The sequence below is a fragment of the Bufo bufo genome, chromosome 5, assembly GCF_905171765.1.
Source record: "Bufo bufo chromosome 5, aBufBuf1.1, whole genome shotgun sequence".
Taxonomy (NCBI): domain Eukaryota; kingdom Metazoa; phylum Chordata; class Amphibia; order Anura; family Bufonidae; genus Bufo; species Bufo bufo.
The window spans coordinates 514,689,028-514,709,068 of record NC_053393.1 but is presented as its reverse complement, the minus strand read 5'-3'; the positions used below and the strand labels follow the sequence as shown (position 1 = coordinate 514,709,068).

At 41.4% G+C, this 20,041-nt stretch overlaps 1 protein-coding gene across 1 annotated transcript in view; it reads left to right on the top strand.

Annotated features, from left to right (window-relative positions):
- MALRD1 (MAM and LDL receptor class A domain containing 1) overlaps nt 1-16,095 on the top strand; it is a 365,234-nt gene extending 349,139 nt beyond the window's left edge. The window contains exon 27 of the mRNA XM_040434052.1: nt 15,820-16,095. Within this exon, the coding sequence (XP_040289986.1) occupies nt 15,820-16,095 (276 nt within the window). The remainder of the gene's footprint in view (nt 1-15,819) is intronic.
- Nucleotides 16,096-20,041: the final 3,946 nt, after the last annotated feature.

Here is a 20,041-nt window from a genome sequence, read left to right as displayed (position 1 = left end):
TTGTTTTCTGCATGACTAGTGTTGATCACGAATATTCAAATTGCAAATTTTTATCACGAATATAGGTACTTCGAAAATTCGCGAATATTTAGAATATAGTGATATATTTTCTTAATTGCAAATTTTCGTAATGCTAATTTTTATCGCAAATTTTTCAATTGCAGAGTAAAAACATGATTCCTCCCTGCTTCTTGCTTGTGGGCCAATGACTCATTGGCCCACAAGCAAGAAGCAGGGAGGAATCATGAATTTAAATGGGAAAAATTATGAATAGTCTAAAAAACTAATATATAGCACTATATCGAATATATTAGTTTTTCGAATATTCGTAATATTCAAAAACAAGAATATATAGCAATATAGCGAATATTCTAAAAAAAACGAATATAGAGCAATTTAGCTAAAATAGTGCTATAATCTTTTTTCTCTAATAGTTGTAATTTTTTTCTCGTAATGGAAGTTTGGAAACCGCCCTGCTTGAGACCATATCATCCGGTTCACAGGTGAATGAAACTGGGCACCAGCCTCTTTCCTCCTCACCCAAAGGATCCGATCCTCCACAGACCGCCTCCTCTGCAGGGTTAAGAAAATTGGCAAATAGTGTAGCACCCTCTTGAAAGTTGGTTTAAAAGGTTTTATTCTACTTACAAGAGATAGTAGACAAAAAGCATGTAACAAAGGTAAAAACCGTCACGTTCCTGCCCGACCCGGGTTTCGCTCTCTGGCTTCCTCAGGGGCGACAAGGAAGGAAGCCAGAGAGCGAAACCCGGGTCGGGCAGGAGCGTGACGGTTTTTACCTTTATTACATGCTTTTTGTCTACTATCTCTTGTAAGTAGAATAAAACCTTTTAAACCAACTTTCAAGAGGGTGCTACACTATTTGCCAATTTTCTTAACCCTGCAGAGGAGGCGGTCTGTGGAGGATCGGATCCTTTGGGTGAGGAGGAAAGAGGCTGGTGCCCAATTTCATTCACCTGTGCACCGGATGATATGGTCTCAAGCAGCGCGGTTTCCAAACTTCCATTACTTGATTACTCAGTGTGAACTGCCTACCACACTACATCGGAACCAGCAGCGCAAGTAATTGTCCGTGTTGGGACGCAGGACTGACTTTTATATTCTGTTTTATATTGTATTTGTAATTTTTTTTCTCATCAGAAGTTCAGATAGGAAAAAAATGTCAATATATTGAAAAAAATGATTATAGCACTATATTAGCTAAATTGCTCTATATTAGTTTTTTTTTTCGAATATTCGCTATATTGCTATATATTCTTGTTTTGGAATATTACGAATATTAGAAAAAATTAATATATTCGATATAGTGCTATGACTTATTGACCCACAAGCAAGAAGCAGGGAGGAATCATGTTTTTACTCGGCAATTGAAAAATTTGCGATAAAAATTTGCATTACGAAAAATTCGCATTGCAAAAATTTGCATGTTACACAATGATTACCTTGTCGAATTTTCAAGTAAAAATTCGTAGAATATAACGAATATTCCAATTCGCGAATATTCGACAAATATTCTACAAAATATTTGCAAAATATTGCGAATTCTAATATGACCCCTGCCGCTCATCACTGTGCATGACGCTGGCATAGGGTTTCTCTATGAGTGGCCAGAGGACAAATGACTGAAAGGTATTTTTATGAGTGGCTAGAAGCAGGATTCACAGGCTTTCTCTATTAGAAGCAGGACTCACAGGCTTTCTCTATTAGAAGCAGGACTCACAGGCTTTCTCAATTAGAAGCAGGACTCACAGGCTTTCTCTATTAGAAGCAGGACTCACAAGCTTTCTCAATTAGAAGCAGGACTCACAGGCTTTCTCTATGAATGCATATAGAAGCAGAACTCACAGGCTTTCTCCATGAGTAGGGGGGAAGCTGGACTTACAGGCTTTCTCAATGTTTGGGGATCGGAGATCTAGACTCACAGGCTTTCTCGATCAGTAGAAGGAGAAGCAAGACTCTCTGGCTTTCTCTATGTGTTGGTTGGGGAAGCAGAACTCACAGGCTTTCTCTATGTGGCTGGGGGAAGCAGGACTCACAGGCTTTTTCTATGTATCGGCTGGGGGAAGCAGAACTGACAGGCTTTCTCTATGTGTTGGTCGGGGAAGCAGGACTCACAGGCTTTCCCTATGAATGATAGCAGAATCAGGACTGTCTGGCTTTCTCTGCGTATGAGCAGAGAAGCAGGACTCTCTGGCTTTCTCCATGAGTGGGCAGAGAAGCAGGACTCACAGGCTTTATCTATGAATGGGCAGAGAAGCAAGACTCACAGGCTTTCTCTATGAGTGGGCAGGGGAAGCAGGACTCACAGGCTATCCCTATGAATGATAGGGCAATCAGGACTCTCTGGCTTTCTCTGTGTATGAGCAGAAACAGGACTCACAGGCTTTCTCTATGGATAATAAAATATGACCAGACCTAACATTTAAGAGGGCCTGTGAGCTCTCCTGATGTGCCTATTTTAGTAATTACTTCCAAACTCCATTAAATAATTCTGGAACTTCGTGGCTGTTTCTCTTCTATTTATCCTAGAAATGTATTAACTAATTGACAACTGAGTGTTATCTTTGTTACTTTGTACAATCTGATACTGTCCAATTAGTGCTGAAAGTACAAAACTCTGTTGTCAATTAGTTAATAAATCTCTAGGAGAAATAGAAGAGAAACAGCCACGATGTTCCAGAATTGTCATTTAATGGAGTTTGCGAGAAATTACTAAAAGAGGCACATCAGGAGAGCTCACAGGCCCTCTTAAATGTTAGGTTTGGTCATATTTAATTGTCCATAGAGAAAGTCTGTGAATCCTGCCTCTCCAACCCAAAAACAGTGTTTGACAAAGTTTGTATGCAGAAAGAACTGTCAATCATTTTTTAAGGGTCCGGGAGCAAAACTTACAGGCTTTTTCTATAAATGGGTGGAAAAGCAGGACTCAGAGGTTTTTGCTATGTATGGGCAGAGAAGCAGGATTCACAGGCTCTCTCTATTAGAAGCAGGACTCACAGGCTTTCTCTATAAGTGGCCAGGGGACACAGGACTGAAAGGCATTTTTATGAGTGGATTGGGGGAAGCAGGATTTTACAGGCTTTCTCTATTGGAAGCAGGACTCACAGGCCTTCTCTATGAATGCATATAGAAGCAGGTCTCACAGGCTTTCTTTATGAGTAGGAGGGGAAACAGGACTGACAGGCTTTCTCAATGTGTGGGTTGGGGAGCTAGACTCACAGGCTTTCTCGATGAGTAAAAGGAGAAGCAATACTCACAGGCTTTCTCTATGTGGTTCGAGGAAGCAGGACTCACATGCTTTCTCTATGGATGGGCAGGGGAAGCAGAACTGACAGGCTTTTTCTATAAGTAGAAGTCTAAGCTTGACTGACAGGCTTTCTCTATGTGTATGTAGGGAAGCAGGACTCACAGGCATTCCCTATGAATGATAGGGGAATCAGGACTCACAGGCATTCCCTATGAATGATAGGGGAATCAGGACTGACAGGCATTCCCTATGAATGATAGGGGAAGCAGGACTCACAGGCATTCCCTATGAATGATAGGGGAATCAGGACTCACAGGCATTCCCTATGAATGATAGGGGAATCAGGACTCACAGGCATTCCCTATGAATGATAGGGGAATCAGGACTCACAGGCATTCCCTATGAATGATAAGGGAATCAGGACTCTCTGGCTTTCTCTATGTTTGGTGGGGGAGACAGGACTTAGGAACATAAAGCAAGACAATCATATTCGCATTCATTTGACACATCAGAAATAAATAGGGAATGTACTGAGGTTATTTTCTTAAATAGGCATTTCTTACACAGATACAGTAGCTTGTATTTGTGCTATTAAAGTACCGACTGCCAGCTGTGCAGGTGCTTTACATTATGCCCTGTGGAGGATGGAAAACAACTGATGCAATTTGTGCTAATCCTATTTTAAGGCACTAAAATAACATATACTAATTTCCCAGTACTGTGAAAAACGTCAGTATTTAGCTGCGAATATCCCATTTGTGCCTGAATATGACAGTCCACATTTCTGAATTTCCAACATTTTTATGATATTTTACAACCTACTTTTTGCTGCTCAATGCAGTCATTAATCATTCGGCAATAGCCTGTCTGAGATGCTATATGTGATTTCATGGAGCCGATTCCTAAGATCCCAAGTGGAAATTTTAGCAGTTATGGAACTGAACGTATCAAATCTCTGAAGAATAGAATTCAAATAGATTATTTAGCAGACATCAATGCATTCATGCTGCGAGATAATTCACAGTTTTTCCACAATAACCCTCTCCAGACAGTAATATAACTGTGCGGCCATGGATAAAAATTGTATTAGGTACATACAGGGTAATATGCATTGATTTATTAAATTAATCAGTGGCCATTCTGACAGTTATGTGATAGAGAAACCATGGGCCTCTTGTTTGCTGGCTGCATGATGTGAATGTTCTCCGAGATATTAGTGATATTTCCAGTTGAGACGCATTATGCAGCAATATTGTACATTAGACTAGAGAGTGTGTCATGTCACTTTTTGTTATTTGCGGCAGTAAAGAATAAAACTGATCTGCATACAATTCTAAATTATCCTTACTGTACACCAGACTTTAGTGAATACCATATGGTATTTGAAGGGGTTGACTGATTTACAAAATCCAAATCTATTTATAGATATAATTTTAAGGAATTATGAGTTAAAGGAATTCCGGCTGTGACAAGGTAACAAGTTTTCCCCTATCTACAGGATAGGGGATAACTATTAGATTGGTGGGAAGGTCCTAACACTAAGAATCCTACTGATCAAGAGAACAAAAACCCCTACCACTTGGCCCCCCACCCCGAAATGGACAGAGGGCAGGTTGAGCATATACACTGCTGTTCAGCTCCATGCGCTGTACTCCCATAGAGATTCATTGATTAGCAGTTTGCATTCTCGATCTGATGCGAGGGGTTCAGGCAGGGGTGCACCTAGCCTTTTTGCTGCCTGAGGCGAAAACTGAAATGGCGCCCCTCCCTCTCCAATGCCAGTTTCTTAACCTAACCCCTTCCCTTAAGCCCATGGCCCTTCGGCTGCCCCCCTCTTGTCCCTACCTGGTGCTGCCGGAGGCAATTGCCTTATCTGGCCTCATTGGTGGTGCACCCTTGGGTTCAGGGGCTGTGAGGGGTATAAGGTCTTTCATGATCAATGGGGGTCCCAGCAGTAGGACATCTACCAACTGATCAGGCATTATCCACTACAATATCATGTAGATAGTAGTGTTGATCACCAATATTCGAATTGCGAATTTTAATCGCGAATATCGGCACTTTCGAGAATTCGCAAATATTTAGAATATCGCAAAATATATTCGTAATCGCGAATATTTGATTTTTTTTTAAATACCAGTTCATGCGATTTTTTATGTGAATATTTTATGTGAATTTTATGCGAATTTTCGCAATCAAGAAAATAATGCCTGGAGATCATGAATTCGCGAATTCTCGAATATATGGCGAATATTCGCCCAAATATTCGTGAAATATCGCAAATTCGAATATTGCCCCTGCCGCTCATCACTAGTAGATAGGTGATAAATATTCTTCATGGCATACTGCAATGTAACAAACATACAATATATGAGTACGGGTTTAAAATGATCCACGCTCTGGCTGTAGAATTTTTTTAAATCAACTTTCAGAAAAGACAAATACATAATTTTTTACCATAATCTCCCCTGTTCTGTCAATTCATCTGTGACTGCTGTATGAGAAACAATGGCCGCCCCACTTGTGATTGGCACGAAAGAAGAGCAGCGTGCAGTGATTCCGTTTTTGTAGTCTGAGGGTATGTCTGGTGCCAATATTTATCAAAGATTTTGTGCACACTGTGGAGAACGTGTTTTCCACAAATGGACAATGGTGGAGATCACACGGGATGAGGGTTTTATAGGGCTGTGACATCACAGGGGATGGCTACCTGCGGGTTGGCTTTTTTTCAACTTTTTGAAGAAAGTCTAATGGAGTGCTGGGCTTAATAAATCCCCCTTCCCAATTTGATCAGCTTATTGTCAGGGGCACCCTTCTAACATAGAATAAATTGTCCAAAGTTAAAGTTTTTTTCCACTGTTGCACTAACAGCTATATTAGAATAAGGATATGCGCTTATGTATTTACTATTGTAGCAATAATAATAAGGAAGGGATCTGGAAACCAGTGACTTCACACTCTAGCATAACGTGCACTGTGACATGCCTAATGCAGCGTCTGAGGCAGCGTCTGCTATGCCCCCTCCGACCCATACTAGATTCAGTTCAGTATTTTATTTTTTCATAAAAATTCCAATAATTATTACAGAATTTGAATATACAGGGAATTTTTTGGTTTAGAAAATGTGATAACTCAACACAGCGCAGAACATAATATATCATGTTTTTTCGCAAGACCAGAAGAATCAGGGAACCAATTGTGAATGATGTATATTGCAAAATATTCTGTGACAATTTTGAATACTGGACTTTCTTCCCGAATATTCTTTACCAGTTCAAGTCAGTTTTAAAGATGATCCGTTAGTTCTCCTCACATGTTTGCTTTAATTATGAATTGTATTCCCCCTGAAAACCAATTATCTTTTCTCATAATCCATGTTGTGCCATCCCTTTGTTATTCCTCCTGGAAATACCATTCATCTTGTCAAAGGGGTGTGTCTCTGCACAGTGTAATACTGTCAGTATTGATTGGACAGTGCGTAGGGACACACCCCTAACTGGTAACACCCAGTTGTCAATTAATTTCTTACTTTCTATTAAGGAATAGCACAGCAAAAACCTTGAGGAAAACATGCTCCACAATTGTTATATTGTAGGCTGTAGGGAATACAATTATTTTCTAAAACAGACATATATTAGGAGAGCGACAATTCCACTTTAAATACTCAAAGGCAGATTTGCTAATACTGTCTAAGGCCTCATGTACCCGAACGTTTATTTTTCCGTTTACGTTCCGTTTTTTGCGATCCGTATATGGACCATATACGGAACCATTCATTTCAAAAATATATATTCCGTATGCATTCCGTTTGCGTATTTCTATTTTCCCATTCCGTTCAAAGATAGTACATGTCCTATTATTATATTGGATACAGGGCACTCAAGAGACCGTGACCATGTGGTTGCAACAATTATATAGTTTTATTAATGATAAAACAGACAAAATAGGAAATAAATACAATGCTATATTATCAGAATAAGCATATACAGTATAGTAGATATTGCAATGATTATGATTACTATCTTCCAGCTGTTGAGAAGTCCGCTAGGTATAAATTGTCATAATGAGCTGACCTCAAAGGTATGACCAGCAAGTTAAAATGTTCCTCAGTATCGCAATAACTAAAAAGTTCAATCCAATACTTATGTGCAGTCTTTGAAATAAATACCTGAGTATGGTAGATGTAGACCAGAAATCAGATATCCCACACTTAGTTGCAGCGGCGTCCCGCCGAAACAAAAGTGGGTAGCGGCGTCCCGCTACTGAATTACTTGCAAGTAAAAGTTGATTATAATCGGCCAAACATTAAGATGTGACCACTCTCCGAAATGTGCCTCTGTTCATGCAGCACTTGTAAGATCAGGAGATTGCAGACGGCTCTATAAATCGCTGTTCAAGCCTATGGACCTCCGCTTTTAGATGAAAATTCCGCAGTAGTGAAATGACGGAAAGTTGCGTCGGAAAGAGTCCACCTCTGCTCTGTAAATTGGTCAATCTTCGGTACTTAGGTCTTTCGGTACAAAGTCGAGGGGTGTCGGACCAGACGCGTTTCGGGGTCTAATTGTTTGCCCCTTCCTCAAACAATTAGACCCCGAAACACGTCTGGTGCGACACCCCTCATACTCAATGAGACATAAAAACCGCACCAGATTTATCACAGTGGCTGATGTTAGCTCATAAATCTGGTGCATTTTTAGACTGTCTACTTTTTTTTTTACATCTGTTTATTGGCTTAGTTTACAAAAAAATATAAAGCGAAAATTTGGTGCATTTTTTGGTGCATTTAAACAATGCCCCTAACCTCGAAGCCATGCCCCTTGTCAGAAAAAGTATCTAAAGTATCTAACACGGTTAATAAATGTGATGTATGGCATGTCCGCCAGTCTTTTTGGAGTAAATTTTACCAAAATATCAGAGCCTTTTCAGTAGCAAATCTGCCCCACCACTACCTCGTGGTGGTAGAATCAAATAGTCTATCTAGTAATCCAGCAGCTATCATAATAATCTGGTGATGGATTAAAGGAACCTTACTGTATATGTTTAAGATTTTCCTTAGGTCGGACTCTTTGCAGAAAAATGTAGTGTTTCTGGAGGTAAAAAAAATTCTAGGCACAAATGAATAAAACATAGGACTGTTTCTGAAGCAATGACCAGGGAGGGGTAAACCTGGGCTACATCATTGTCTGTGTGCTCATAGATTATGGTGTTTTTCTTTTGAGGATTATGCTATGGTTTGGTGCTAGGGAGATTTAAGTGCAGCATCTTTTTGTCTGCATTTCTTTCTGCTTGCAGAAATCAAAGCAGAACCCTGGGGAGGTTTATATCCCAGGAAGCGAATAAAGCTTGAAGGATTTTCAGTAAAAAGTTGTTTTTATTACTACACATGCACTCTTATTTTCTGATGTAATTCCTGCAAATACTATTATACCTTCATGGATATTTGCAGTATGTTATCTACAAATATTTTGCAAAATATAATTTATTTTTATTTTTAATTATATTATTATTTCAAATATATATATTCTGTCATATTTATAAAGGGATATATTTTAATAAAGTATACAACTACAGCTTCTTTGGTTTGCAATTATGATGTTGCAGGTTTTTATTAGGACTTTGACTTTGACTTGGGATATATTTTAAAGGGGTTCTCCGGGCTTTTAATATTGATGACCTGTCCTGAAGATAGACAGAAGTACGAGAGCAGCACCACTGTTTCCTCCAGACCTCCACTAGGAATGCAGGAATGCCTCAGGATAGGTCATCATTAATATCAGATCGGTGGGGGTCCAACACCCGACACCCCCGTTGATCAGCTGTATGAAGGGAAGGTGCACGCAGTGTGCATAGGCCATCTCCCTTCTCTCTTTCTGCTCGCTGCTGCTGTCCCATAGACATACCAGCAGCGAGCAGGAAGAGAGAAGGGAGCTGGCCTATGCACACTGCGTGCACCGTCTCCTCATAGATCTGATCGGCGGGGGTGCTGGGTGTCGGACCCCCGCCGATTTGATATTGATGATCTATCCTGAGGATAGGTTATCAATATTTAAAGCCCAGAGAATGCCTTTAATGGTAAGTTTTAGTCCAGGTTGAAATCTGATGTTTATTATATATTTTTTATTAGTAGCTCCATTTTACTAACTATAGGAATTTTTACTTTAACCTGTTAGCACCATAAACAGTTCTCATTTTTTGCTTTCATTTTTCTCCTTCCTACCTTTCAAAAGGCATAACTTTTTTTTATTTTTCCATTCACTTAATTGATGGCACCATTTAATATGCATTGGGAAGCTGGGAAAAAAAAGATTAGTGGGGTGAAATTGGAAAAGAAAAATGCAATTGCTCCATTGTTTCACAGGCTTTGCTTTAACAACGTTAACTGTGCAATAAAAATGACACATTATCGTTATTCTTCAGGTCAGTATGATGAGAATGATACCAAATGTGCAATAGTTTTTGTTTGATTTACTGTGGATTCAAAGATACGGGAATAAATACTTTTAAACCATGGCTAAGCGAATAAAAGATTTAAGTGCCCTTTACACTGGCTGAGAATCACACCGATTATTGCTAACGATCTTTGGGCAATCTGATCGTTTACTGGCAGCAGATTGTTCCATGTAAACACAATCTGCCCCCAGCAAACAACGAATCCTTAAGGGGAAGAGCGATGGCATTAGTGATCGCTCCTTCCAATACTCTGGAGGAGATCATTGATATAAATGCAGCGGTCTCCTCCACTAGCGAGCAGCAGATTGTTGGGAAGGAACGATTCCTTCCCGACAATCTGCTTTAATATCGTCCCATGTAAAGGGACCTTTACTAAGCAATGGTAAAAGTCATATACAGATCATTTGCAGCATAAAGTAAAGAAACAGTCACTTAACCTGAAAGCAATTCTCATCTTTAGCTGCTAGCCAGTGCCCAAAATTTTAGATGCATGCAGAAATCTTTTATACTCCTGCTGCCCCATTTCCTCCTAAGATAAGCGTCCTGTGTATTGTATAGGACACACGTGTAGAGCTAACCATTTAGGAATGCAATATACAGTAGGTCAGCTTCATGACATTTTGGTATCAGTAAACTATTGTGAGAATATTCTTAAAGTGGAGGAACAAAAACGGAAATTTGAAAAATAATCTGTTTAATTGAAAAGCTATATTCTGACTTTATTTTATTTTATACATTTCCATCTATGAAGTTGTTAGTGGACTTTTTTTTTTTTTTGCAGGGCCAGCTGTAGTTTTTATTGATAACTTTTTGTGATCTCATTAGATCACTTGTCATTAGATCACTTATGCCATAGACTTCAACAGTTTGCTATAGCAGTCTATGGAAATATGTTCCTATTAAGCTCTACGTGAGGCAGGGCTTACTATGATTTTTACAATTGCTGGCCCATGAGCCTTAACCTTACTCCCAGCTGTCAAATTAATCAAGCTGCTCCCACTATCTTTTCCCAGTATATGACCTCTCAAATGCCATGGTCGAAATTGAGCAATTCATCTGAGAGGTTAAAGCACATCTGGCTGATCTGTTGCATGTGCCAAGTGCAGCTGAAGGCATCTGTGTTGCTCACATGTTCATATGTGCCCGCATTGCTGAGAAAAATGAAGTGGTAAAATATGCAAATGAGCCTCTAGGAGCAATGGAGGCATTGCCGTTACACCTAGAGGATACTCTCTCTCTGCAACTGCTGCAACCTCTTCACTCTGATTGACAGGACCAGACAGGAGTGGTCCTATTTACATTGCCTGGCCTTCTAATTAAAGTGCAGAGGGCACAGCAGTTGCAGAGAGAGAAGAGCCACTTGTTGTAATGGCAATGCCCCTATTGTGCCTACAGATTTATTTGCATATATCAAAACATCATTTTTCTCAGCAAAGCGGCACATATGACCATGGGACCAACACGGAGGCCTTCAGCTGCCAAGAGCACATGTAACAGGTCAGCCAGTGTCATAGGTACAAATTTGCTGACCAATGTCCTTTAAATGATCGTGATTGATGTCTCTGATCACGGACCCTGACGGTACCTGCCGGGTATGGCACAAACTCAGCTCCTGAGTTGGAACGATATTTAAAGACCCAACATGCAGCACATGTATAAAGGATTTCCCTAGTATACTATCAAAAGTGAACCTACACCCTAAAGTAAATCACCCCTTTAAATGACTGGCGTTGAGTTTGAGGCAGTGAATATAATTTATTTTCATTGTGTGGGAAGATGAGAGATGAAAGGATTACCAAACACCACAGAGCGTTGTGTTAGCTAGATGCTGGCGTAGTGAGCGTCGGAGGAGAATGTTTCATTATACCTATTGTTCTGTTGTAAATTAGACATATATCTTTACTATGGCCATTCCTCTCTTTTAATTCACATCACGCTGACACAAATGAGATTGAATGCAATTAATACAGAAACTTGTCAGAAACTAACAGCTTTATTCATTGGTTTTATGGTTTTCGGGAAGTTTTAATGGTGATAACCAGCAGTATTTCAATTTATTTAAGCTAATTATCTCGCCTTTTTTGCATTTACACAGTAGCAGATTAATAACATATTAGATTGGGATGTAGGTGAATTATTTCTCAAGATAGGAATAAAAGGTTCAGTTGTGTCACGAGTTGCTGAAATTGTCACAGCTCAGGCGAGTCACCTTACATGGCCGATTTGTAGACCAATATGTTGGCCCAACCCAAAGTAATGTATGGGAATTGGACTGAAGTTTTCATATAGTATTTGTGATATGTTACTGGGAAGTCTAAAAGGAAGGAAGTATTGGTTCTTGAAGTTCTTGGCCTTTTCGACTAAGATCAAAGATCATTGCGCCAGATGTATCTACACTTGTTGGTAGGTCTTAAACAAGTGGTGTAGACCATAGGCTTAAAAAAGTTATTCAGGGGAAAATTTTATTGAGAAAGACCTCGGAGTGTTATAAAAAGAAAATAAAAGAATACTCAACTTACCGATCCCCAGCCAATCCCATTATGACTTTCACCAGGTCACCGCTAATTTGTACTTCCTGGTCCTATTCTAACATGCAGGAAATGCCTTGAGATACCTCCTCAAAAAAAGCACTAGCTGAGGTAGGTCACCACTGTGACTAGTGATTTGCCAAACAGACGTGTGTGGCCATGAGGTTCTTTATACCCTGAAGCCTCGGATTCCCTTTCTGGAGGAGTCAAACCCTTTAACTTGTGGATTCTAATAAAGCTGAGGTGGCAGCCCCAATGGAAGTGAATGGGTCTACATCCAAGATACGGAGCGCACACTGCCTGTGCCCATATATTGCGGACCCGCTGTTTGCGGGCCGCAATACTGGCATGGGCCGCACGTGTCTATCTGCATGAACCTTTAGACCTTATCTCTGTAAAGGCTCCAATCCTGGTTACTCAGCAGGGAGCGTCAATGAGCTTTGGCCCTAGCCCCTCTTAGGAAAAAGATAACTTGAGATTTGTTCCAAAAAGGCTTCATTGTTTATTTGAGACCATCCAGTTCATATTACGTGAATGTGTTTTTTCTAACTTTACTTCCATCCCTAAGACAAAACAGTGCTTGGCAATGAAAGACAAAGGAAACTTTTATAAGTTTTTGTTGGACGCTGCTAAAGTAGAAACATTAGGATTAGGGTTTATACATTTTTCCAGAGCACAATCGTCTTGCATATTCCAAACTAAATAGATGTTTACCAGCAACCATTAATGAGCGCCCACTGCCTATAAACAACGTAGTCCGTAATTATGTGGGCTGAATGTTCAGCCAGTCTATTAGCAGCCAGTGATATCACTGAGGCATGAGTCAATTTGCACCCCACGCCTCATTTATGTCACTGAATCCTATTGAACTGAACATGGCTGCCTTTGAACTGGCATAAGTAGTAACAATGTAAACAGAATAATATCTCCTTCCATTGGGAATTAGATGGGTGCTTGGACTTTGGATTACTTCTTTTTTTGCAAATTAATATAAGAAACGTCAAACCTGCATGCATATTCCTGATCAGCTCAGACAGTACCTTGTTCTGTTACAATGTGACCGCAAAATAAATGTCTCCACTGAAAGCATTGGATTGTAATGCCTACAACTGCTCATTACGATACCACAGATGCGGTCTGTCTGCAGCCACCACAGAATACACGCTCAATCTGTGGCTCCGAATTTGCACCGAGACAACCAGCCTCAATATATTATCTGTCTGTTCCCTTCAGGTTTTGGCAACCGTATCAAGAAAATAGGCGTCTGTCCAAGCCGCAAGAGACATGTCAGCAAACAGTTTAACTTCCTTTTTTCTGTGTGGGTAACCAATGAAACGGAAAAAAATATGTTTTTATTGAAACCTCATGTGTATTCCTGCTCCATGTGATCTGTAAATGGATCATTACCTATTGAATCGAGATGTATTGGGAAGTTAATTACTGGATAAATATATTGTACTACTAGTATATAATACAGACATACGGTATATAAAATACCCAAAAAATTATAAAAATTTGATTTATTCTAACTTGAAGAGTTTGTGCAAGAACGAGAGGGTTTTTGGACCCCCGCCCTTTTCCCCATTCTGCTGGACCTGCAAAGAGAAGCTTACTTACCTGCTTTCCAGCGCTGGCTCCCGGCTCCTTCTTCTCCCAGCCTGTGACGCTGCAGTCAATCACAGGCTCCAGCACTCTCAGGCTCCCCTTGCGTCATGACAAATGGTCACAAGGGGAACCTGACCCCGCTGTGGCCTGTGATTGGCTTTAGCGATGTCAAACTGGATGTTTACATCACTGGAGCCCAGCAGAGCATCACAGGCCGGGGAGCCAAATCTGGCAAGCAGATAAGTACGTTCCCTTTGCAGGTCTCGTAGGTGCCCATTCTTGCATAGACCCTTGAAGCCTTATGCACATAACTGTATGTATTTTGAAGCCCGCAAATTGAGGCAAAATAAAGATACCGTCCGTGTTGCATTCACATTTCTAGCAGACCTATTGACTTCAATGGGTCTGTGGTCTGCATTTTGCAGCCATATGTCAGTTTTTTCAGAAAGGACATACGGATGGAGAAAGCACACAGATAATAAAGAAATAAAGCAAAATGATAGAATATGCCCCCAAAATGAAGTCAATGGGTCTGCAAAAAAATACTGCATCCATATTTGGTGGATTCGCAGTTTTCAGACCACAAAACGGACACGGTCATGTGCATGAGTCCTTAGAGTGTTGCTGCCATGTTAGAAAAACTTCATTACCCTTCATTGTTATTATAGATACCAGGAAAATGCTGTAAAGTTGGAGCCAGCCACACTTGCATTGCATTGCTTATACTGAGCTAGAGTTACAGCCTGTATTATAGCCATCATTCCCTCTGTAGAAAGGAAAGAGTTAAAATCTCCTGCTAATGAAGCCAGTGAGCCGAATAGTAACTCGGGTTGTCTGCAGGGTGTGGACATTTCAGTTCTATTTTTTTCCAGAGCACATAGTTTAGAGGGAACATTGATTATAATCCAGAGCTGAATTCACAATTCTGCTGATTGCTATTGTAAACAGTCAACATATTCGTTGTCAGACACACCCCTGCAGGCTTAGTTGAGCTCCTATAATGCAGGGGCCAGTTTTTCTAGGAACAGATTACTGCTCAGTAATCAATTGCGAGTTGAAATGAATTCACGTGAGGAGTTTTGAAAAATTGAACACATTGACAAGTTCCATCACTCGAGGATAAGCCAAGATATGATTTTGTAAAACAGAACAAAGAGTGAAGGGTGGAGAAAGTGCAGTGATAGCACCCTTGAGAGACCGCCTCCATCCAGGACAGTAAACAGGAACTTTCATGGAGAGCTCTTAAGGAGGGGCATTGCCCCTATACCACCAGTTCCCGTTTCCTGTCCTATGTATAGGATGGTATTTTGTAGAGAGCAAATTTTAGGCTGCAGCAGCCCCTGAAGACACTTTTAATTGGGGTAAGTCTCCACTAGGAGCCGCCTGTAAAGTATGGGGTACACCTTCTGGGTCCTGGATTCAATATCGGGGCGGTGTTCCTGGGCAGTCCCAGCATTACCGGGAGGTGATGCTGTCACGCCGGATCTTCCTGGTGGTGTTCAGGAAGTCCAGGGCCTTTCTCTGCCTGCCGCCCTGTCTAGCAACTTATAGAGGCAGGGGGTGGGAAGAGAGTCTTGTTCCACGTGACCTGTGCACGAACCGAAAGTTGCGGCGGCGCAACTTCCGGTATTTGGAACGCACACGGTGAGCGTTCCGGAAGTGGGGGAGGGATTTCTCCTACTCGGGCCGCATGGGAGAACTGGCAGGGACCCAACCTTCAGTATATATATTACCCTTCAGCGCGCGGTCAGAAGGAGCCCAGCCAGCCTACAAGCATCGGTGGATCCCATATGGAAGACGCTCTCTCCCTGTCTACTATAATGGAGGATGAGAATAGTCCGTGCGCAGATGTCCAGGAAGGTCATGAAGCCAGACCGGTACTCCTGGTGGGGTAAGGGGGTCAATCCCCAACTTTTATATTTCCTCTGTCAGGTTTCTAATAGGGGCTTGTTCTCTTATTTTTAATCATAGACTGTCAAAGAGGGCCCAAGGAAAGCTACCACAAAGACCAGGGGCAAAGAGTGTGCTGTATGCAGGAAAAAGCTCGCCCCTTCCTGGTCTAAGTTATTATGTCAGCATTGTGTCAATAAGGTGGTAGAAGAGGAATCCACATCTCTGCTTCAGAGCATTAAGGATATTGTCAAATCTGAAGTTTATGATTCTATGAAAATGTTTAAGAAGTGCCTCCCTTCCTCAGCCTCTGGCAAACAGGGTCACTCTGCCATGGTATCTGATTCAGATTCTTAAGACGAGAATGAGCAAAGAGAAATCCTAGAGAGTTCAAACACGTCTTCGGATGAAGAAACCACGGGTAGACCCATATTTTCCACTGAGGATACAGAATCTCTGCTGAAGGCTATCAGAGCCACTATGAGTGGATGAACCTAGAGAACAAAGGTCGGTCCAAGATATAATGTTTGGTGATCTGTGGCACAAAAGATCAAGAGTATTTCCATTAAATGAAAACATTAAATGTTTAATTCAGAAAGAGTGGAAAAAACCCAACAAGAAATTTGTTATTCCAAAATTTTTAAAAAGAAAATAACCTTTTGAAGAGGCTGAGTCCTCCTGCTGGGATAGACCTCCTAAATTGGATGCCCCAATCGCTAAGATCTCTAATAAATCTGCTTTGCCATTTGAAGATCTCAGCGCCTTAAAAGATCCTATGGATAGACAAGCAGAAGTCTACCTCAAAAAAGTATGGGAAGCCTCTACCCAGGCATTTAAACCGAATATTGCCACTATTCCTCTGCCAGGTCGTTAAAACTATGGATACAAGAACTGGAGTCCCATATCCAGAATAAAACCTCCAGAGACCAATTATTAGCAGTGTTCCCCACCATCCTTAAAGCAGTAGACTTAATCTCGGATGCTTCTGCGAATGCATTCAAATTAAATGCAAGGTCAGAGGCTCTATCTAATTCTGCAAGGAGAGCTATTTGGCTTAAGGGATGGTCTGGTGACACGGAGAAAAAGCTCTGCTCTATTCCGTGCCAGGGAGATTATCTCTTTGGACCGGTTTTGGATGACCTTCTAGAGAAGGTATCTGATAACAAAAAAGGGTTTCCTCTCTCCAGACCTCCCAAAAGACAACAGTTTATTCTTAGAAATAAAAAGATTTCCGACAAGAAATCAGAAATAGGAAGGATAAGGGATTACTCATGGTCCAAAGCTGGTCAACAATGACAGTTTCTGTCCCATGGGGGGAAGACTCCCTCTGTTTTCTCGGGCCTGGGAAAAAATCTCATCAAGCCCGTGGATTCTTGGTATTATAAAAAGATGGTTTCCGTCTAGAGTTTGTCTCCCCCCACCAGAAAGATTAAAAATGACTAATCTTGTGCAAAATTCTACAAAGAACCTAGCACTAAGACAAGAAGTTTTTTCCCTTCTAGAGAAAAAGATTCTAGTTCCTGTGCCGGACTCAGAGAAAGGGAGGGGGTTTTATTTGTCCCTTTTCCTTGTTCCGAAGCCTGATGGAACATTTATAATGATCATAAACCTCAGAGATTTAAATCAGTTCCTAAGGCTACTTTCACACTAGCGGCACAGACCTCCGGCAGGCTGTTCCGTTGGGTGAACAGCCTGCCGGATCCGTCCTGCCGCTAGTGACCATGTGCCCCGGACTGCCGCTCCATCCCAATTGACTATAATGGGGCGGGGGCGGAGTTCCAGTGAGGCACAGAAGCGCACGGCGAGAGGCTTCTGGAATAAATGTCGGACATGTCGTAGTTTTATTCCGGCAGATTCTCGCCGTGCGCTGCCGTGCCTCCGCCGGAACTCCGCCCCCATTATAGTCAATAGGGATGGAGCGGCAGTCCCGGGCACACGGTCACTAGCGGCAGGACGGATCCGGCACAGGCTGTTCACCTGACGGAACAGTTTGCCGGAGGTCCGTGCCGCTAGTGTGAAAGTAGCCTTAGATACAAAAAATTCAGGATGGAATCTACACAGTCCGCAATAAAACATCTATTCAAAAACTGTGTCATGGCCACCATAGACATAAAAGATGCTTATTACCACATTCCAATTCATGCAGAATTCCAAAAAAATCTCAGGGTGGCAGTTTCCATGGAAGGCCAAGTCCATAATCTACAAAACAGAGCACTTCCGTTTGGAATATCTCAGGCCCGCAGGCTCTTTACAAAGTTGATGGCAGAGGTTATGGCTCACATAAAGGAAAGAGACATTTTGGTTATCCCTTATTTGGACGATCTTCTAGTGGTGGCAGAATCAGAAAACCTTTTAACCTCTCATCTCCAAGAAGTATTGCAAATTTTGACAAAATTAGGATGGCAGATCAACCGGGGGAAATCAAATCTGACCCCTTACCAAAGTTGTGTATTTTTAGGACTGATTCTGGACTCAGTAAACTTACGTTGTTTGCTTCTTCAGCACAAGATATCCAGATTTAAGAGAAAAAATGCGGTCCCTGGTAGCCTCAAAAGATCAAACCATCAGACAGGGAATGGCAATATTAGGCAGGATGACCTCCACGTTACCCACTGTTAATTGGGCCCAGTTTCACTCCAGAACATTTCAATGGCAAATTCTAAACGAGTGGCAAGGATCACTATCCCCATTGGATGGCCCGCTTCCTCTCACCCCTCAGGTAATACAATCCTTAATCTGGTGGCTGGATCCTTCAAATCTGTCTATGGGTCTCCTTTGGGACCTAAAAGAGCAGATAACCATCACCACAGACGCCAGTCCAAAAGGGTGGGGCGCCTATTGTCAGTGGGGCATTCGACAGGGGGTATGGAGCTCAATGGCTGAATCAACTTCTGTACGCCTTCCCTCCAGTGAGGCTTCTTCCAAGAGTATAATATTTACAAGTGATCCACTGGACCCAGGAGGTCAAGACGTACGGTTTCAATAGTCATGGGACTATAATTCCTGTTTCTGGCCGTTTTATTTCTCTTTTAATAAACAATATAGCCACAAAAACATATAAATTTAAAACAACATATGGAGGGCAAAATGCTGTTAGGGGACTATAGGTTTAACAACCACTGCTTATCTATAGGTGAGCTGAGATTTTTATTTATCTCTTGCAGTGGAATGCAAAGTGCGTGTCTGTAATGTCAGCCGACATCAGACACTTTGCAGCTGACGCTCTTGGGATTATTACCCTACCTACAGTGCTATATTTGTCAGAGTCCGATATATTTTATCAGGCAATCATAGCGGCTCCTACCGCCCGCACTTGTACCTATTATCTGCCCCTATAATGTACGTATATATGCGGCGTCTGCAGATCGCCGTTCAATTAATCATTAATTTGCCCTGCCATAATCATTAAAAACTAATGGTGCAGCTCCCCCGACATGTTTCACCGCGAGATGCGGCTTCTTCAGGGGGGGTAAGGAGCTACTGACGTTTTGTAAGATCTTATATATCCATGGGGCGGGTTTCCGCTCCATGATGTCCAGTAGGATTATATCTCGTGTTGAAGAGCATGCAGATGGGCCAATCCAGGTGCGGTTTCATCGGTCACGATGGTCTGGTTATCAGCTAATCACATTGTTTCTTATGCGCTTGTGTTCGGTATCAGCTCACCTATAGATAAGCAGTGGTTGTTAAACCTATAGTCCCCTAACAGCATTTTGCCCTCCATATGTTGTTTTAAATTTATATGTTTTTGTGGCTATATTGTTTATTAAAAGAGAAATAATAGTTATATTCTTCCAAGAGTGTTACAAAAGCTGAGGCAGGAGCAGACAAGGATCATTTTGATCTCCCCCTTCTGGTCAAGAAGAACATGGTTCCCCTGGTTGAGGAAGCTTTCTTTAGCAGATCCTTGGATTCTTCTGGACAGGCAAGATCTGTTGTTTCAGGGTCCTGCCTTCCATCCGGAAGTGAGACACCTTCATCTAACAGCCTGGCATTTGAAAGGGAAATCCTAGAGCACAGTGGTTTATCTAAGGGAGTTGTATCTACCCTATTATCATGTAGGAAAAAAGTAACCTCTACCATTTACCTCAGAATATGGAAGACTTTTTTAAACTTCTCTAAAAACACGGTAGATCCCTTAAGTTCTCCTCCTATGTCAAAAATTTTAGATTTTTTACAAAAGGGTCTCAATAAGAACCTAAGACCTAGCACTCTTAAGGTACAAGTTTCTGCCCTTAGTGCTTTTTTTTATTTCCCAATTGCAAATCATCCATAGATTAGGAGATTTTTTAAAGCAAGTAGT